At 37.1% G+C, this 22,692-nt stretch overlaps 1 protein-coding gene across 3 annotated transcripts in view; it reads right to left on the reverse strand.

The window, feature by feature from the left end:
- Nucleotides 1–22,692, reverse strand: part of ZFYVE28 (zinc finger FYVE-type containing 28) — a 162,912-nt gene that overhangs the window by 18,040 nt on the left and 122,180 nt on the right. For 2 of the 3 annotated variants that reach the window (XM_050896653.1, XM_050896652.1), the window contains exon 9: nucleotides 15,438–15,542. The exons of the other annotated variant lie outside the window; for it this stretch is intronic. In XM_050896653.1, coding sequence (XP_050752610.1) covers nucleotides 15,438–15,542 — 105 coding nt within the window. The remainder of the gene's footprint in view (nucleotides 1–15,437; nucleotides 15,543–22,692) is intronic. 3 annotated transcript variants of the gene reach the window in all.

Consider the following 22,692-nt stretch of genomic DNA (forward strand, 5'->3'; position numbering starts at 1 on the left):
CCCTTTTATGGAGAGGAAGCTTGAAACAACCTGAGACCATAGGGAAGCTTTGGTGGGAATCCAGCTTCTTCAAATATCAGGAATTACCTAAACTATTTGTAAATCAAGATGTATTTTTAAAAGAAGGAAGAACTTAGGGAAAAAGTAGCACTTTGCCAGTGGAAAAACCCTTAATTGGGAGTAAAGCACAGGACGTAATTACACTGAAGTCCTAAGGATTCACTGTGTTGACCAAAAGAGACATGCTCTACTACATTGAGACACAGAGGAACACTAAACCATTTTCCCCACATATTGGAAAGAAATTAATCTTGCCAATGATTACAAAAAACTAGAATATTTTACTTATAATCATACTTTGGCTGTCCAAAACTCCAGCGCACACTACTACGCAGACAACTACTATGTTAAAAAAAGTTACTGACTGCATAGATAGCATGCATAATGAAGGAAGTAGTTTCTAACACGGTCCAAGTTCAATCTGCTTTCATTAGCTGCTGAAACATTCACCACCTTGCAGATCCCATCCCTATGGCAGTATGCATGAACAGTTATTGCAGGATAAGACACATAGGTAACATTTATAATTATTTATAACAAAATTTTATGGGATATAGTTCTGAAATTCTACCTGTAGACTATACAGGTAATCCTTTAAAATGTAAAAATGAATTTATTAGGCCATACAATCTTAAAATCCCTAGTAAAAACAGAACTGAAAATAAATGCTGGAGATTAGTTATTGATAGAAATATCAATGGAAAATGTGCAGCATGAGTACCTTAACTGGCTTCCCATTCTTTCAAAGACAGAGCAAAGAGCAGGCTTGCAAGAGACTCATTTTGTTCACGTTATCTGTTATTATTAACAACAGCAAATTCTTGTAAAAAGGTGTTAGTTCTATGTTTACAGTTCCCTCAGCACCATGACTGACTAGGTTTATTAAAGACACTGAGAACCAAGTGAGAATTCTCTCTCTCTCAAATTTTCCTTTGCTTTTCCATAGGGGATATTTTTTTTTTATATATATATATATATATATATATATAAAATAATAGCAAGCCTGTCAGTGTGGAAAGGTCTGTTCAAGACAATGAAAAGGTCATGTAAGAACGTGGCTTACGAAGGAGTAAACTGAAAGGTAGTAAGAGTCAGGAAGCAATCCCTGATTCGCAATGGAACACAGTTAGATGATTGCCTATTCGCACAAATGCTCACATATACAGATAAAGGAGTTTGTCTGCCTCGTAACATGGCCAAATAAGGTCTACTTTTTTTTCTTGTTTTTAAAAGAATTGATCTTACAGCGATATACACATTTGCACTATAAATTGCTCTCCAAGGCAAGCATGGACCTGATGACAGAGACAAATGCAGTCTGTGTGTGTAATTATATAACCCCAATACAATGGTCTCTCTGAAACTCCCAATAAGCAAAACCTTAGTGCAGGGAAAAGCAGGGGCACTGATTCAAGGATAACTCTTCCCTCCAAATCCCAGTTGAAGAAATATTTCAAAGTAAGGTGTTAAGTGGGCAGAGAACTGCGAAGAGTGTTCTTCAAGAATATAAACTACTTAGTCCTTTCTCGTTTTACAGAAAGGAAGAAAGGCTCATTCCACAATTCTGACCAAGCTCTGACCAATTTTAATAATAATGTTTGCCTTTCCAAGTCTCCTCCAACTGAGAGGAATGCAGTTTTACCTACTTCCTAATTCCTTCAAGGAATGTGGTTTGACTTACTTCTGCTCCAGGCTATTCTGTGTTAGATTTTGCGGGGTGTCATTAAGACTGGTCATGTCACACCACAAGACTGGCTGGAACTTTTTTGTCCTAAAAATCCCTAGCACAGAGCACATAAAAATTGCTTCAGCACTGTGGGATGGAAGGTCAGCATGTATGCACACTCACATTTATAACATACTTTCATATGCACAGTCACACGTAAAGTACAATATCCATATACAAGAGGTTCAGAAAAGAGGGTATTTTGTATTTGGGATTGCTCGTGCCACTGCAAAGAGAAAAGTGAATGCTCCAGAATAATTTAAAACTGGACCTAAGAATCAGTACAGAGTTAGAAACAATTACTCTGCCTTTACCGACAGGACCAACTCAGATTTAGACAAAAATGACACTCAAAGAATGACTAATGACCATCTGTTCTTTACTTTAAAATATATCTTACTGTTAAAGAATGTAGCCAGAAAATTGATATTGTAGAGGCAGTCAGAAATACTGCAAGAACAGAAACATTGCAATTGTTTCAGATAAACAGCAAGAGAGACAGCTTTTCTTATAACAGGGTACGCCAAACAGCAGTGATTGCATCTATGCAAATATTGAAGGTTCTCGTGATTTTTTAAAATTGATATTATAGAAAATAAACCTGAATTTTGGTCTACAGAGTTCAGCTTACCTTTTCTCCAAATTATTCTTTTGAACAAGTTATTTTTTTAGTTCTATAAGGAATACCTTTCCTACTTGGCTTATCTAACATGCGTAATTTGGCTCAAAATTCTCAGCTGATACCAGATGTGCAGGAAGCATTTCATTAATGTCAGACTTCACTCAGATCTGGAATGTTTCAGTGCCAGTATCTGCAGAATCAAGTATCACTGCGGAATACAAATAGCCATACTAAGTAGCTAGAGACAAGTCCTCATTTTCTCAACTTCTTGGATGAAGGGAACCCTGTGTTACCCAAGGAATTAGGTTAAGAAGAGATAAGACCAAATTAAGCATGGAAGTCCCCTTGTGAAATGTTTATCATATAAACAATGCTTATCATGTATTTCTTTTTCAGACTGCAAAAACACTGCAAAATTAACACATCTGAAGGTGAATATCAAGAAATAAGATGTTATGTCAAAGGTTGATTCCAAACAGTAAACCTGCTTATACATTGTAAAGGAACAGATAACCTTTGGCAGATCCAATGAATTAGCCTTTTACCTAACTTGGCTAGCATTTATCTAGCAATTTTAAAATTACCCTCCATTTGTCATGTTAGAAGAGCAGCAAGACTCCTTTAACACTTTAAAGATGTATCTCTTGAACGGTTGCTTCGTCTCAAGGCTTGAATTTGAAATTTAGTCAAATATGTACAAGCAAACAAAAGCCAATAATGTAATTGTACACAATATCATCTTTCACCTGTGAAACCAATCTGCTTTACAGCTTTTAAGTACCAAAGGATAGTTGTGAGCCTGGTTAAGCAGTAGTATCCGTACATAATGGAAGAAAGGATTGTGGAACAAGAAGGTTATGACTGACATTTTCAGAAGTGGCCAGTCATTTCAGGTAACCATCTGTGATACCGCAGGCTTTGTGCTGTATTTGTTGGTCATTGACACTCATCCAAAAACAGTAACAGCAGCAAAGTCTAAAACTGAACAGCCAAAGTCAATTGATTCAAGTTGGTCCAAATTTAAATATTTTACATTTCTGCTCAAAAAATTGTCAATAGCAGTAGAAATCTGTGACCACTCATAGATGTTTCCTTCCAAATTTGTCTAGAGGTGTTTTGTTCATTAAACCTGAAATCTACTCTGAACTGAATGCAGAATGTATGAGATTCTCTGAAAAAATTTCTCATTACTCAAACAAACCCTCAGAGTATCTTAAGTACGCATTAAATATACAGCAGTGGCAGATAAAAAGAATTTAAAAGCTCATTGTATAGAATATAATGAATACAAAGAAATCAACTGAATTATCATGTTTTCAAAAGAATCATAAAAAACTTTTTAAAAAGTGGTTTGGTTTTGTTTCTTTGTCTTTAGAAATCTTAGATCAAAAACAATAGGTGGTCACTATTTGCAAAGGAGAAAACATACCTGTTCTACTATATATGATGCAATTATGTCACCAAATTTAAAAGGAAAGTAAGACTACCCTCTAAGTCTCTGATTTCAGGCAAGGTCTTTGATGACAACTAATTTTCAGGTATAGATTTCAGAAGATTGTCAGTGGTGCCTTTAAACTGAGGGGGCTCAAGGTCCAGCAAGACAAACTCATCCCAACTAAGTCTAAGAGCAAAACACTTGGAAGTTCTATGAACAATACCACAAATGTTACTAGAAAACTGTTAACACGTAATTCAGTGATTATCCTTACACCATTTATGTTACACAAATACCTGTGACATCAGTGATTCCTATTCACTTGCTCTGGAAATCTCCAGCAAACTACACAAGCATAGGTAGGACACAACTATTTGCAACAAAATAGATAACAACTTCCTGCTGTAGTGTGAATTCAAAGCTTGTGAATCCACTTTATAGTGAATTCAAAATCCATGTATTAAATGGTACTATTCTGATGCAGAGGTTTACCCACTTTGCAAAACCAGAGGGATGCATTTTGAGACAAAGTTGCTCTTCAGGAAAATTTCGTATGTGCTATACGGTAGCAGGTGAGACCCCTTCTACAGTAGGGAAATGTGAAAACTTTGCAAAAGGTTTTCTATAATTTCACACATTCCTATTTACATAGAAGAACATTGCAATTATAAACCATGCTGAAAGTTTTTACAAAGGGACAGTAGTCCAATTCTTAAATATCAATTATAGTTCATTAAAAAATTGACGAGAGACTGCCCACAAATTATAAAACAGCGCAGTTCCTTGGGCTTAAGTGACATCAATTCATTTGCACTAGTTGGCCTTAATGAACCTCGTGTCCATTACTTAAAATGTCACGTTTTGAATAATTTAGATGAAGATATATACATGTATAACAATATCATGTGCATGAATCTCCCTATATATATGTGTATGTTCTGAATATTCTAGTTCTTACAATATTTCTCAAAAACATTATCATGAGCTCCCTGGCTTTCATTTTTGTTCATACAGAATTTAGCACAATGGCCACCTTATGCTTTGTGTACAATATCAATAACATACACTTTTTATCCAATCTACAATATTTAAGGTTTTCTCTCCCATTTGAATTTTTTCATAATTTAAGTAAATAAAAAAACCAAACAAACTCAAAACTTTTGCAGGCAAATCTATGTTATTGTCTGCACACAATTTCTAAAACTACTTCAGTAACTGGTACATTCATCCCACTGATATTCGTGTAGGCTGTAACTGGAAATCCCACCACTAACCTGTCAAGCTGTCTTTCCCAAGCTATTAGTCTTACTTTTATTACTCTTACTTTTATACTTCGTAAGGCTGTAGTAAACTCTGGGTTCCAATTTGCAAAAAAGAATAAACAACTACTCCAAAGGCCATGTAAAGGATCAGACACAATAGACTGGGGAAAAAAAAAGGTTGCATGCATGAGGAATGACAAGAAGAAAACGATAGGGCTTTGGGTATGAGAAGCATAAGTCCTTGCCAGTAAGAAAAAACCTACTACTTCCCAACCTGCTTTTTGCAGTACCTCTGGTGTTTCTTTTTGGATACTCTCACAAGAAACACAATAAACAGTAGGTTAAAACTCTTTGGTTTCTAATGTGTACTAGTTTTGATATGGTTGGGAGGAAACTATGAGATTAATGGCTTCTTACAATTATTTTAAGTGAAGGGGGTGGCTACACACTCAATTTTAGAGTCATTTAAACCAAATCCAGAACATGTCTTATTATTTGGGTAATAGCATATAGTTATTTAGCTAAGGACTATATTTTAAGGAATGACCCCAGAAGCTACATTTAAAGCAGACTAAAAAAAGCCTTAATTCAGAACTTTATTTCTCGAATTTTTAACCCCAATAATTTATTAAGTCAACAGGGTTTTAAAATGCAATCCCTTAGGTATTTTCTCTCTATTGTAAGAGAAAAGGCTAAAGGGGGGGGCAGGGGGGAAACCCCAGCCAACCAACCCTTAGAGTGTTCCCAAGGCTTCAGAACTTTGTCTTGAGAAACAAATAATACAACTGCATGCAAATCCCTCTATCAGGAACAATCTAGCTACGCACCACCAGAAGAAGTGGACTTGACTAGACTACAGTATTTCACAGGTATTAGCAATGCCCAGCTCCATACACAGTAGGACATGTGCTAGAACCCCCATCTGCTGTCAACCTTTAGAATTCCTCAGTAGGGGGAATTATTTTTCATACACTGCAAGATTTGCAGAAGCCCCTTCTTAGCTTCTTTTGCCCCAGCAGAGGTGGGCAATATGAGGTTGGCTGATTAAAATAAGGAATTTGGCTAATAAGATTAGCCATGTGGCCTAACTGGTATCTTCAATCAGAAAAAAAATCCTGAGCGTTGAAGACTACTGAATTTGAAATCAACAGCAACAACTTCTGCTCCACACCCTGGCAGCTTCTGCAGCTGCCCACTCCGTTGGAAGAACATCTTCTTGAATCCTTCCTCAGCTCTTCAAACCTCAAACTGCAGAGCATTCTCATTGTACTTACCATGTTGGACTTTTCAAAAAACAGAGCTGTTAAAGCAGCATCTTGCTAAATAGATCCACTGTAAGAAACTCTACCTAGACAACTGACTTATTCAAACTCATTACCACTCTGACCTGGGTTTTCAGAAGAATGCAAAGATACTGTATTTCAAATGGGAATTAAAACAAACAGCATTGCCAGAACAGGATTTATCAACTTTTAACAGTGGTCTCCCCCAAATAGCTTTTTTGGTCATTATAGATAAAACTTCTAAGAGTGCATATGAATAAATAACTTAAAAGCATTAGTAATCAACAGGGCTGCTTTCTAACCATCAAATTTAATGTCAGATACTTGCAAGGTACTACATTTACTGTTTTTCTTAAATTTTAAACCTAACGGGGATAAAATCTGCAAGATAGGATATCGTAAAATTCAAGAAAGAACAGAACCAAAAATATAAGAAGTTAGAATATTTCTTAGGTTCTACTAAGACTTTCTCAATTCCATCATGACATTTTTTTCTAACACTTCCTTGGAACCAAACATGCATTCAAAGCTCTCAAACGTTCACTCACACTGCAAAAGGACAAATAATACGAGATTAGAGCACAGAAATATTTAAACTTCAAAAATAATCCTGAACTGGAAAAACTGAAAGTGAAAAACACGAAATAGTATAGCACTTATGAAGAAATGGTATGTAATATCAGCTCTGGTTTCTGATACAGGGATAGAAATGCATCAGTCTCAGCTTTTACGCCTTATCCAGAACTTGACGCAGGACAGACAACCTGATGCCGGATACAAATAATTCCAAGGGCAAAGAGTCGTTTCATACAGCTCTTCAGCAATGTCCTCTGTGATATGCAAGCAACTATTCTGTATGGCATAGTAAAAAGTGAATTAATTTAGCATCCAATTCCAGCAGATCCTCTCTTGAGTTGCAACTCCTGTGTGTGGCAGAAACGGAGATGGAGAAGCAGCACTGAAAAACATTTTCTAGCAAGAGGAACTCTGAGGGATAGGGAAACTTATTAGCACAACATTTTTATATCGCCTCCATCAGTTCCCTCAAAAAAAAAAAAAAAATACAGAGCAACCAGCTGAAGCATTAAAGCATCCTAGGGTCTAGGAGAATCCTGTAGGGATTCGGTATCCAGCCGTGGGAGTCAAAGCTGAGAAAAGCTAATTAAAGTATTAGGTGGAACCTTAAAATTTTAATTAGAAAAGAAAGCTTTCTCTTCATTTTTCACCCTCAATGCCGCTGCAAGTATGAGAAGATCCTCTCTGTTTTCCTCCAATATAATTGTGGTTTTACAACGTATCTTGGTTTTAGGCATTGCCAAAACCTGCAAAAACTGCAGTTACTATAGTGATTTTAGTTAATTACACATGATCTCAAAACTCCCAAACATGCTATTCTAAGGGTTTTTTTGGGGGAAAAAAAAAAAAAAAACAATCTGTAAAATAAAATCTAATTTCTGAAAGCTAGTAATTTTTAACCTATTAGTAGCACAGGGAACACCAAGTGACATTCAACAACAGATTTTTACACATCGTTAAAATGAACATGATTATAAATGTGGCTAAATTACTAAAAATGAAAATTACAAGTGAGCTATGTAGAAACAAGAACACAACCCCATTATGATCACTTTGTGTCAGTCTCCAGCCAGATGATATGCTTGATATGCCACCTGGAATACAGCCCCCAAATTGCAAATTTTGGGGTGTCTACCAATTTTGCTACAACAGACTTATTGCCTCTCCTACTGACGCTAGTCAGCTTAAAATATTGCCCTATTTCACTTGATTTACACAGAGAGCAACATATTTTATATTTAATTTACTTCAACCATATTAGACATTTTAACACCTCTAAAATATGAAGTTTATCATTTTAATAGGGAAAGACCAAAAAACTTCGAACAACTGAATTTTCACCTTCCCACTGTAACAAGCACTTGTTAACAAGTAGTTCACACAAGCTGCCTGGGTTATTCCTTTAGAAAATAACATCTGCATCAGTTACTTGTTACTGAAGACAAAGATATGCATATATATACACCTAGAAAGATCTTGTGGAATTTCCTAAAAGGGAACACTATAGCTTAGAAAATGCTGCATCATTTGGAGATTTGATTTTTTTGACTTGCAGGGTGAAGAACAAGATAGGCATGAAACACATCAAGAAGAATCCTGGCAGTGAAAAGCTAGAGACATCTGCTTCAGTCACATAAGTCTCGCTGACTAAAGTCATAAGCAAAAGCTGACAGACCTCATCAACGCTAACTTTTTGTTTTGCTAGTACTGCTCAGCTGGCTGTTGGGGCAAGAGATTTAGCAGCAAAGCAAGAAGATTGTACACAGCAGCCTGTTTATGACTGTATTAATATGCATATTAATTGCCCTCACACTGCTTCAGTGACAGAGCTGTACAAAACAGCACAGACTCACAGTGCCTAAAACATACACAGTTTGCAGTTCAAAATCATTAGGCAGGAACAGCATCTATACTGGAAGTCATTTTGATTTGCTCAAGGTATAAACCCCTTTCTCTTCCCACAACTCTTCTCACTGAGCTCTTTATTTCCATGATTCCAGTACAGTACACGTAAAGCCGTTACTACCAGCCTTTTTCTGGTTATTGAATCCCAGCCCAGGGACTGATACTGGGCCTCACACTGTTCAACATCTTCCTAAATGATGTGTATGATGGGATTGAGAGCACCATCACCAAGTTTGCTGATGACACCACACTGAGTGGTGAGGTGGACACATCAGAAGGGAAAGCCATCTTATAAACAGACTAGGACAGGCTGGAAGAGCGAGCTAGCAAGAACAGTATGGAGTTTAACAGAGACAAGCGCAAGGTCGCGCACCGGGGACGACATAACCAAAGAGCCCGGTACAGGCTGGGATCTGTGTGGCTGGGGAGCAGCCTTGCTGAAAGGGACCTGGGGGTCCTGGTGGACAACAAGCTGAACAGGAGTCAGCAGTGCACCACCGCAGCAATGAAGGCAAATCGGATCCTGGGCTGCATCTGCAGGGGCATTACTAGCAGAGAGAGAGGTGTGATCATCCCAATCTACCAAGGGCTTGTCAGACCACACCTGGAGTGCTGTGTCCAGTTCTGGTCTCCACAATTCAAGAAAAGCCACAGACGAACTGGAGAGAGTCCAAAGGAAGACCATGAAGATGACGGAGAACCTCTCCTACAAGGAGAGACTGAAGGAGTTAGGTCTTTTCTTCCTGGAGAAGAGAAGGCTCAGGAGGGATCTCATCACAGTATTCCAGTATGTAAAGAGTGGCTACAAAGAGGACAGCGGCTCGCTCTTCACAAGAAGCCACATGGAGAGGACAAGGGGCAACAGGTACAAGTCGCACCAGGAGAGGTTTCACCTTGATAGCAGAAAGAAATATTTTATGCTAAGAACAATCAATCACTGGAAGAACCTCCCCAGGGACATGGTAGACTCCCCATTGCTGGAGGTTTTCAAGGTGCGACTGGACAGGGTGCTAGAAAATCTCATCTAGGCTTCTTTTCCCACAACAGATTGGACCAGATGATCTTTTGAGGTCCCTTCCAACCTGAGCTATTCTATGATTCTATGAACTGACTGGCAAAGGTAGCTTCAGTCTCCTGCAGAACATCCTCTATTTCTGAAGCAGGCAATCAAAATTTCATCTCATTTATATACTAAGATAGCCTTCCCTGCCTTGTTTCACATGTGTGTTTACACTAACAGGGATATACTCAAAATATGCTTTTGCTCAAGGACCTGGGTGCACTTGGTGGGTGATGCGGAAGAATGGGGAAGTCCAATGTGTGCCTCAAGGGGATTTGATTTTAGGTGAGAACAGCCAATAGATTAAATTGTATGATGTTGATTGCTATATAATTCTGCCACTGTATGTCATCATTATTATAATTGTTATATGCTCTATCAATGGTATTACAGGAAGAATTGCTTAGATTAATGAAGAATGAACTTTGATAAAACTGAGCAAAGCACAGTAGTGATGGAACCAGGACTGACTTCAGCATGCAACAATCCAGCACCACACACCATCCTCCTGCTGCGCCCAATGTCACCCACCCGCCACACCACGCCAAAGTCCGATCCTGTTCTGCCGACTGAGCGGTCTTTGCACCATCCCTCCTGCCCAGACAGACTGTTATGACAGATGGAGCCCAAAGTCATGGACTGAATGAACTCAACAGATACGTCATAGAGATGGCCCATGAACTGCGGGAATCATATCTGTGTGTATATATTAAGAGACAGGAAAAGTGGTGGTGATTAATTGGAAATGTATCAGAAAGTGTGGGATCTGGGCATGACGTTAATGGTATAGAATAAGGGGTGGATATTGTCCTGGTTTTGGCTGGGACAGAGTTAATTTTCTTCCTAGTAGCTGGTACAGTGTTGTGTTTTGGATTTAGTGTGAGAATAACGTTGATAACACGCTGATGTTTTAGCTGTTGCTAAGTAGCGCTTATCCTAAGTTAAGGACTTTTCAGTTTCCCATGCTCTGCCAGCAAGCAGGTGTGCAAGAAGCTGGGAGGGAGCACAGCCGGGGCAGCTGACCCGAACTAGCCAAAGGGGTATTCCATACCATAGAATGTCATGCCCAGTATATAAACTGAGGGGAGTTGGCTGGGGGGGCCAGATCGCTGCTGGGGCATCGGTCAGCGGGTGGTAAGCAACCGCATTGTGCATCACTTGTCTTTCCTTGGCTCGTCTTTTTTTCTGTTATATTCCTTTTCATTACAATTATTATTATTCTTATATTATTATTACTTAGCATTATATTTCATTTTACTTCAGTTATTAAACGGTTCTTGTCTCAACCCACGAGTTTTACTTTTTTTTTTCCCCGATCCTCCTCCCCGTCCCACTGGGAGGGGGGAGCGGCTGCGTGGTGCTTAGTTGCTGGCTGGGGTTAAACCACGACAAGTAAGCGATATCCTTCAACTATATCCAGCAAGCCAACTATCTTGGGCTCTGCCCACATGTAGGCAAATACAGATATTCTAACAGAAATAGCGAGATAAATATCCCACTCTAATTGCTGGCAGAGTATTGCTGTTTTGGCATAGACTTGAGTCACAATACCTTGCAGATACCTCCTTTTACAGACTGTAAATAACAAACTAAAACTTCACCACCAATTTTTGTAAATGCCTAAAACTGTAAAAAAATATACTCGAAACACCAATATTTAAGCCACAATGACACATCTAAAAAAAAAGTGACTGCTGACCAGGGAAGGCATCTATTGTATCATTACGGTTAGTTTTAAAACTTATTATTTATATTTAAAGTTGTCATTTATTGGCTCATCATAACCTTAAAATGAAGAAGTAGGCTTTACCATGTACTCTAGGCAGGCAAACGCTTGAATACAGATTCATCAGTATTTCCTCCTCCCTTGCACTGTCTTACACCAAAAAATCCAATGAGGCTTGAAATCAACTAATTGTAACTACTTTGTTCTTCTGTTTTCTCACTTATTTTTCCTCATCATTCCCAAAACAACACTTTTCTTGCCATTTTCTAGCTCCAGTCTTTCAAAGAACTTAGGTTCATTCTTGGCTTTAAGCATATCAAGTCATCTCATGCTGTTAGCATATGAATAGTCTTCACTTAGGTTTCCACTCAAATTAATGGCTATATCAGGATCTTCCCCAATAATTCGAATGCATGTTGAAAGCTGACAATTCCTGCAGTTTATTTTTCAAAACTACTGACTTTACTACTTCCAACGCTGAAATGGGTAAGGTTCCAGCAGTGTATTTTATTAGCTGCCTATTTACAATTCAGGAAGTTATATTAAAAATTGTTCTAAAAATCACATTTATGAAAAGAAACCATTAAAAAGGAAAAACTGGATGGATTGTTTCCTGGAGCTAAGATAAACAATGGACCAATTGCCACTTCCCTGCTGTAGTTACAAACATCTCATTTTCACTCAAGTCAGCAGTATTATTCCACAGTCACACTAATGTAACAAAGAACTTCTGCATCCTCTTAAGAGTACGCATAAAACCACAGTTTCTCTGAAACCTTCTGAAATACATGGAATACATTTATTCTTTGCTGAGAAAGCTGACTACTGATATGGGCATCTCAAGTCTGGATACTGCTTAATAAACATTTTGCAAAAAATCATCTTCCAGACTGTGCTGAACATTTAACTTCTTGACCATCAGACCTCTGAGACTTGAAGAAGGAACCTTCTACACAGATCAGGTACCAATGAAATAATCAACCTTTCCTTAGCAAAACCATTTGAGAAGCCCTCTGTACCTTTTTTTTCAATTTGTGCTCTAGAAACCTTGAGCAAGGTTTTAAAATGTTTTTCAAATTACTGTGTGAGCACAGTCAGTAACCAAAGTATGCAACCATAGTTCTCATTTAAAACTGAAAATCTTCGGCCCAGATGCATTTGAACAAATTACACGCTTAACCGAGGCTTCCGCTTTTCTCCATTGACTAAACAGGGAACCTCCAGCAACAAAGCTCCTAATTTCGGTCTATCAATTTGGTGCCTAAAATTAGGTGGGAAGAACATAGCTCAAAAAATTAAACAGCACTGGTTGACAATAGAAAAAGTCTAAGGCAGTAAATCACAGGCTGATTTGAAGCAGCCTCCTTTAACAGGTCCCAAATGGTTCCTAACAGCTTTTTCCTCCCAATAAAAACCGAAATGGCAAACAATGACCCATGGGTTGAACGGTGCTCTGGGATCCAAGGAGTGGGAATTTTCTCCCTAGTTCTCCATTTGGAAAACAATACATACATACATATATAGAACTCCATATATACAATACTTCATTGTTTCAAATCCATTCAGTCTATGCTATTTAATACACTAGTAGTTCATTCAATACTCTGCTACTCTGGCTAAGCTGGTTTTGCTACCAGAGCCAAATTGTTTGAAGGCACTTGGGTATTTCCAAACCATGCTGCAATCATGCTGTCAGCATCAGTATTGATTATTTAACAGCACAAAGGAATTGTTTATGATTCACAGGAGTTGAAAGGCCAAATAAATGCATTTCAAGAATTCTACGTTAAGCTAATTATTTTTCAGATAAAACTGCAATGTTACATTTAAATTTCTAATTTTTGTTACGTGAAAACAGCAAGAAATTAAGTATATTAAAATGGCATATTTCAGAGGAAAAAAAGAAACAATCAAAAAAACAGCTTAGGTATTATTTTGGATAGGCACATGACATCAGAGAGAACTTAGTTATTTCAGAAAAGAACATTTTGTAGAGATTGTCTTTGCAAGGAACATGCTTGTTGTAGTAAACAAATGACAACTCTAGAGAAGTTGTTTAATAGCCAAATAAAACTTTTTAGGTAATACAAGATAAAAGAACAGGGGAGCCCCTTAAAAATAACATATTCTAAAATATAATACAAATAGATGTACTGAATATTACATTTCTATGCACACAGATCTAGGAACATACTACTGTGAAGCAGTCAGACTTATGAGCTTTTTTTTTCCTTATTTTATTAAATTAGGTCGTTAAAGGGAGTTTAAACTTTTTTTAAACTAAGTATTTCAAAAGGGGAAATTCTTATCAGTATAGTCAAGCAGGCACTTTATTTTTTTTATTGGACCATAAACTACAATAGGTAGATCTCTAGTAATATCAATCAGATACAGAAAAATAGGCACCTTAGATTTCTTGCACGACACTCAGGGATGATACAATCCTATAGCTCAGTGGACAAGAGCACAAATGCACATGTAGAAATACTGCCTTATAAATCAAACTTCAAGCAAAACAAAATTTGAAAAAAGGGAAAAGACAGATCTAATTTACCTAAGCATCAATACAGTGGCAACTACAATACTAACACACAAAGGTGGTACAGTAAGGCCTTGGAAAGAGGTGGTGCACCTAACGAAGACTTACTTATTCTCACTACTCCAGTTATTCTTGAAGAATAACTGAGGTTACTTCTATTGTCCGTTCAGACAGCCCTATGTGAAACAGTCTTTGATGTATACAGTATTTAGAAGAGAGCAACTGTTGCATGCAGGTAAATTGGGTTTTGTTTTAAGAACAGTTGAAAGGAAATGTATTTCAAAATTAAAACTGTGAAAAACAGTTTTAGTTGCATCTTTCTGCCCTTATTTTAAAAATATGAAACTAAAAAATGGAGCCTGAAGATGGGCACATCCTAAAAAAAAAAAAAAGTACTATTTCCTCTATCACTATTAGAAAAGACATTTTACCCCCTCTTTCTATCCCCAAACCTAGACAAAATTTGGAATTCCTGAAGTTCAAATGAAGTGCTGGGTAGAGATAAGCAGATGAGAAAGGGAGGACAAGAAGCAGTGGAAGAAGATCTACCTCAACTGAAATAGTGGTATTTCAATCTGTCAGTACCAGAGTAAAAATGTTATTGCATACAATGTATGCAATATATCACATACACGTATGTTATGCAAACAATGAAAAAAGCAAAGAACTCATATTTCTGCTTTAGTTAGATTTTTCTGCCCTAAACTTTATTCCTCTCATTAAGTGCTCTGAACAAAACTAATTAAAGTTTAAACTCTCATGCAGTTTCAGAAGATGAGAATATAAACTAGTATTCTTACCAGTTTTGGCCAACACCACTGTGGAAGTTAAATCATTGTTAACTGGAACGCTCCCCTCATTTTACTACCTCATTTTACTAGGCAAAAAAAAAAAAAAAGGAAAAAACATGTTTTCTAGGAAGCCAAGGCCTAAGACAAATGTTTGGTACTTTTCAAGCTAAAACCTGAAGTCTCTCCTAAGAAAAGCTATATGGACAAATAAAAGGGAGATCATGGCCATATATAATTCATTGCTGTATGCATTAAAACTTTTCCGTAAATAGTTGCCTCTCAATTGCCACAGCACTGAAGAAAACCGCTAGGAAAAAAGAAAAGCACCTGCTGTTCAAAAGGAAGAATACTCAGAAGTGTTGCTGTCACTTGATTGTTAATTCAATGAAAATTTTTAACCAAGCATAACCCAATACCATTCGTCAAATCTGACTGCGAAGTGATGTTATTACCTCAGAGCGTATATGCTGGAGAGACTACATGTAGTGACAGAAACACTCTCATAGTCACTGCTGGAGATGGAGCTGAGGGGAGAATCACGTAAGCCATCCTGAGAACTGAAAAAACATACGAAACAAAATGAACCGCTGAAGCAAACAAAGGTAAAAAACAGAGCACTGTGATAACTCATGACTTGTCATGGATTATACAGAAATACGAGTAAACTGGCAGCTGTATTTTTGCTCTTCAGAAAATGATACAAACCTATTCTGTTTTCTTCATGTGATAACTCGTGATAATTCATGGCTTGTCATGGATTATACAGAAATAAGAGTAAACTGGCAGCTGTATTTTTGCTCTTCAGAAAATGATACAAACCTATTCTGTTTTCTTCCCAAAAGGACAGACAATTTGGCAAAGTCAGCGGGCACACATCTTAAAAAAATCTTCAATTTAATTCATGCCATACAGTTCAAACATTCAGGAAAGAACTGAGGATCTTGCATCTTCATAGGGTATAGAGGGAATAGCATGCCCGTGCTGCTAAGTGTGGTTTAATGTTATAACAAAGATATAACAAAACTGAAAGTTCATAAAGTCACTGCATGTTTCAGGCCAAGACATCCTAAACAATAAGCTTCAAGAACTTCTGAAATATCGTGACAAGTTTGATCTAAGTTTCCTTCCAATGTGAAGGAAAAAGTCTGTGAGAAAGCAGAAAGCTAACTCGTCAGTGAAGGAGATGAAGATAATACACCTACCCCTAAATTTGCTCAGTCCCCATAACTGCCATACATGTACCTCAAATTTTGTGCTTTAAACCAAAAGATGAGCAGGAAGGAGCAGTCCCATGGCAAACCATTGACACTTCATTGGAGGAAATCGACTAGCTACTAAGTAAAAGGACATGAATAATTTAAATGAACGGCACACAACTTGTCTCTTGCATCCTTGGGCTAATGAAAAGCCTTTAAATAACACATCATTTTAGATTTTACATCATATTATCAACATAAACTAGGATTACAAGATTAAAAATAGTTTCATAAGCACTACAGAACTATCTTGGAAAGACCAATTTTTTGTTTCAGTAACAATTTACTGCTCAGCTACTGGAAATTCCACTAGCTGAAAAAAATTAAATTATACTAGATAAGAAAATATGTGATCTTGAGCAGAGGTATCAAAGCTGTATTGGCTCTAGGCAGTACAGAAGAATGATTTGAGCCTGCTGAACTCAAATGTTCAGTCAACAGAAGTCTTTGGACAATGCAGAGAGAAACCTAAGAAATATCTTTAGTTAAAAGAAATGTAATTATATAGGTCAGGATTATTTTACTTTACTTCTCCACAATTACTAGCAGATTTTTTTATGCTCTTTTGATTTGTAGGCGTATGCGGGGTACATATTCAAACCAGCTATGTTTCAAATTCTTTTCTTCTACCAAATTTACTATTGTAGCTATTTTTACAGCTAGAAGTCTGGAAGAATGCTTAAGGGGAATTCTTCAAAGCAGTGTATGGAAGGTATGTGCTCTAATCCCACTAAGAAATAATAGGATTTGTTTGCATACCTCCCACTAATCACTTGGAAAATGTACCCCTTCACGTTCTTCATTTCTGATTGCCAATTTGAAAATAAATCCCAAGTGTACTATGCTTTAGTTGAAAGGAGAGCCGTCACAACTGGAAAATAATTTTATCAGACCTGAACAAAAATGTATTTAACTTTCATTCGTTTTATATAATTTCCCTTGCTAATTCTGCTCATTATGAAGAGATATATGCATTTAAACAAAGGCTGACTCTTTTATAGCTCATCACCTTTACCCATGCAATCTTACAATATGGTCACGCTACTAAAATGTACTTTTACTATCTGTTTTGTGGCAGCTAAATGATATTAAAAAACCATTAGCATGTGATTTCACAGCATGATTGAGCAGGAGAAGCTGTCTTGCAAAGATGAAATGTATTGTTCAGAATAAAGTAATCTCTGAACAGCAGAACCAGGAAACAAGAACAACTAGCAAACTCAGCACCTTCTTTTATTCTCTCTCACCTCCCCACCATTTCCAGATTTTTCCAGTGTAACAATCCTGCCAGCTGATATGGGTAGTAACATTTTTTCTGAAAGATGTCAGGTTTGCTGTCCTTCAGTGCTTTCTGTGAAGCTCTGCCTGATGTATTTGAAATCCAGTCGAAATATCTCAGTTACCAACAGTACATGAAACAAAATTATGAAACTATTTAAGAACTTAAATTCAATTTTCTTAGGTTCTGGTTTTCTAGATTTTTTTGTTTGTTTTGTTTTAAAGAATTTGAGGTTTTCAGCTCTTATGCACAATCCAAAGGGCTAACACTTTTCCTAAGAACTCAAAGTTCTCATGCTTTTTAGGGGAGTTAAACACTCTAGGCTAAAACATAAACCAAACAAACCACCACCCTAAGTACCATCTCTCTATTAAGAGCAGATATTATTTATTGTCAACATCGTCCCAGGTCATGAAATCACTTTCTGTCCTGAGCTGACTTTGTGGAGTGGACAGTCCTAGCCAGAAGGCAAAACAATAAAGGCGGTGCAAAGTGCTGGACCTTGGTGGTAAGTAAATCTGATGAGTAACCTCTAAACATAATGGCACACAACCAGCTTACATTATCAACGATCTCAATGCTATCTTTATTTTCATCTTCACAGATGTTTTCTGGCCAGCTTACAAGCCTCACCTCATACCTCTTCTCCATACTACTTTTCCTCTCATTTGAATCCTCTCTCACCTCTAACCAGTCGCTATCAGCATAACTTCTTCTCATCAGCTCCACTGTCTCATCTCATTTTAAGCCTTGTCTTATCACTGTTTGCCATTCTAAACTGCTTCATAAATGCCTTCATTTTCCACTACTCCATCTTTTACTTGGTGCACAAACCTGGCCATGCTGAGCCATCCGCTGATTTCAGGATTAGATATCCATCTGGTCAGTCATCATTTGGCAATGCAAACTGCTTGGACACACTTGACACAAACCATGCTCACAGAGGTTAATTTTTTGTAATAAAGGAAGTGTAGTTTAGACAATTACAATGTGTAAACATTTTTCTCACTCCTGTGTACCAATACAGATTGAATTTTTGTACCAGAAATAATATTTATTATTTACAATGTCTATTTCTGGTTCATATTCAGGCTGTAACTCTTCAGAGAAAAAATTCTATGTTTATTTAGTACCAAGAAATGGGAATCCAATAATGATAACTCTGTTTTATACCTTCTCAGTGTCATACTAAATAGCTTTTTTAAAAAAAAAAAAAAACCCAAACAAAAACCCCTCCTGGCATACTCACGGCATTCCTTCTCAGTACACATAGACTCAGGATACCTCTTTGTAGAATTTTCTTCTCATTAGTATCTGCCTGAAGATTCGCTCAGCTTTTCTAAGATGCTGGTAGATCCTGAGGTGAATTGACCTGGTTTTCCCAACTCATGATTCCTGTTATCAGCTGATGGTAGCTCAGCATGCATGTTCATTAGCACAATTATAAGAAGAGAAGGTATGTGCATACAGACACATTCTGTAGCTGATAGCAGCTAACCCTTTCTTCCCACACCAGCCCACAGGCGACCTGAACTTCACCACATCTCATGCTCATTTGAAATTAATGCCATGTTGGATTGGGATTCATGGGACTGTCTAAACTCTGTAAGGTGACAAAAGCTCGTTTCATTTGTGAGGTCTTAAACATCTGCAGTGCTGTTTTAAAAATTACAGTCTAGCATGGGATAAAACCACCATCCTTGCTCATCAAAACAGAATTCTTCAGCACTTCTGATAAAAATATAGAATAAAGATTTGAGGCAACAGAGCAAAGTGACATGGGGTGATGTGGCTGCCTCTTTTCATGGAATACTGGCAGACTGAACTAACGAACCATTTTTTGTAACTATTCTAAGTAGAAAACAAACTGAAAGCCACCTTTATCCTGGTTTGTGTACTCTTTTCTACTGGAATGTGTTTCCAGCCTCTTACATTTAATTAAACCTCTGGTTACTTCAGGGGATGATTTCTTCATGAACGTTATTACTTGAGTTACAATTACATTCCATGTTACACTAGTTAATTGGCACAGATCTTCTCTTCTTTGTCTATCTCACTACATGAGAGCTAACTCTAAAGCCTCATGTGTCAGCTACACCAAATCCACTCAAATAAGTGGCTTTTAAAACTCTTTTACCTACCATACTCATTTCAGGAATCTGTATGTCGAGAGTTAATACAGTTCACTGTTGCTGCATTTGATATATGGACCCAGTAAAAGGGAAGCTGGTATAAAACACTGACACCTTTTATTTGCATGCTAAGGCTTCGTAACAGCAGTCACGTTATTGGATACCGCACAAAATCAGTGTTCAACAGACAAGGTCAAACACTGCCACTTCTAATTTGAGACTTGTATGGTTAAAAAGAAGGGGAGGACGACTTGAAAAAATTCATTTGTACTGAATCTGAACTTGGCCAGTTGCACAAAGAAAAGAAATAGAATACAAGAAAGGGAACAGAGGAATTTCAATCAACAGCCAGCTAAAGGATTGCTTAAAGGAAGTTTTGCAGTTGAAAGGCTGGTATTTTGTTCCCAATCAACTATTTCCTTCCTGCTGATGAGAAATTTTCTTACTCCTGAATAGCTAGTTAAAAGACTAATCAATACAAGACACTAAGCAGACATGGTTTTGTTTATGTGAACATGCACAGCCGTCCGTTAATTTTTATGGAAAAGGCAACTTTGTCATGTAAAGACACACACAATTTTCTTAAGTCTTACTGTGATGGGAATATTGTAGGGAAAGCGTGAATTTAAGACATTTAATCAAGTTAATTTGCATTACAATATCAATTAATCTAGTTTTGATAAAGGAGCACTTATAGAATCAAATGCTATAAACTAAAGGACAAGCTAGAAATGTAATTTGTGTGGGTTTGGTGTTTTTTTTAAATGTAAATGCTAGCCATCCCAAAAATACAAATGCCTACTTTCCATGCATTTATAAAGGTGGAATGACTTATCTTAAAGTTGCGGTACTGAAAATGTGCACACGTCATGTTGCTAAGGAGTGAACAAAATAAAATACAGTCAGAAAAAAAAATTAGAAACCAACTGTGTAAGACAGGTGTTCATCTTTTTACAACGTCATTCTAATATGCTGAGGAAATAAAATTTTAAATATATTACAATATAGACTATTGTAATATATAAATATGTTACAATATATACAATTTTAGACTACAGAATTGGATCACTAAGAAATGGGACAACTTGAATACCAAGCTGGAGAAGAATAAATTATTCATCTTATTCTAGAATTGCAATACAGATCAGCAAACAGCAAAACATGCTTTTCCAAGGATGCCTCATTCCTCCTCCTTACACTGCAAAAGCATATGGCAAATATTCTATTTTTTAAGCCCCCACAAGTAAATGCGAACAGTGCCAGCATCTAACAGCTGATGGACACAGCTAGAGCTTGCAGAGAGTGTGAAGATAAGAAGTTCTCCTTGCTACCAATTTCAGCTCCTTTTGCCAATTCTCAGGTGTACTGTAAAAGGCTTCATCAAGAGTACACTCAGCAAATACATCAAGGAAAATGGCAAAAAGAAAAGTGTAATTTAAGCTAGACATAACAGACCTGCAGCAGAAAGGAGAGAAACTACGCTTAAGAATCCTTTTTTATATCAGAACTATTTTAAGGTCAGTATGTACATAAACAAACATGCAACAGAACCATGTATTTAAGACTAAAACACAAAAACACTAGCATTGCGTGACAATATGAAATAAGCTGCCAAACTTCATATAACACGTAGAAGAATTAGCAGTTTTACAAGGACTCTTCAACTCTGGGAAGAGCAGAAAGCCACATATTTCCAAAACACCAGAACAAACATGATCTTCGCTCTTTGTAATTTTCTTTCCCCTTGGAAAAAGCAGGCAGAATACTATGACTGAATGAGCATTTTAAAAATCTGTATAGCTTGCGTCCAGTTGAAAAAGAAGGAATACTAGATACAGATCTAAAGCTTGGTTTTGGTGTTAACTTACGTTCTTTTTTACCCCAAAACAGCAAATGCTGGTTTGTCATAGTTTTGTCACCTTCTGTACTATTCTTACATTATTTCCCGCCTTTACAGTTTGTTTTGCTACATGACAGCCTTTACTTATCACATCGTCCCTTCAGCAGATCAGATACTGAGTACATCTTTGCTAGCGCTTTTCTCGTATCTGCATCTCATTAATGCTGCTGCCCAAGACTCTGTGCCCTTGGTGGTTTATGTCTTTGAGATACTTACAAGCAAATAATGCAGAAAGACATAACATCAGTTATGACTTGAAAACCAAAGTAGTAAAGACATGTCAATACCCAAATCTTAAGTAGACGAGTATTTAATCTGTATTTTAAACTCCACTGAATATTGAGACCAGATACAGAAGCCTGAAATACCAGGTATTTCAGATTTAACGATTAATTACAGTAAACCTGACTGGTTCATTGAAATTATACCTATAATGTCATATTGCATAGTATAAGAACTAATTTACCCAAAGAAACAGTTTGTGTCATAATGCACACATTTGACAGCTGCTTGATTCAGACAAGGCAAAGAAAATTTTCTTCTCCTAGTTGGCGACTTACAGTAACTAGAAAGTAAATACATTTATCAATTTGATGAATGACCATATCCTGCAGCTATTCCATGTATATTAGATTGCTTATTGTTCTAGCTAATGGGTCCATCATTCTGAAAATAATCTACTGTCTCCAACATCTCCCCTATGGTTAAGTTGGCATTCACAAGCATGTAATAGGGAGCAGTTGCAGAAGCCTAATGTGATCTTCTAATTTAAAAATACCATTGAAAAGCAGTGATTAGTCACCACCCAAGCAGCATGAGTAGGAAAAGGTCCACAAAGTCCTGTTTTGTAACTGAATTCTCTTTTACCGATAACACGAGTAGTGATTCAGAGGCAAGAACCAAATCTATATATAAATATATATATGACAAAACTAAGGATCTGCACATACATAATTTTTTAATCTAGGCCTCAGTAGATCCCCAGCATCCCCATGTCTCGCAGAATATACTGAAGGAGTTAGTATTAGAATGTTTCCAAATAAAGGAGCAACAATCTAGTAACAAAATACCTCCATCCCTATTTCTCCACTTCTGCAAAGATGGAGTATTTGCCAATTAATAACAGATGTACTGTAGTCT

Source organism: Gymnogyps californianus, chromosome 4 (genome assembly GCF_018139145.2).
Source record: "Gymnogyps californianus isolate 813 chromosome 4, ASM1813914v2, whole genome shotgun sequence".
Classification (NCBI taxonomy): domain Eukaryota; kingdom Metazoa; phylum Chordata; class Aves; order Accipitriformes; family Cathartidae; genus Gymnogyps; species Gymnogyps californianus.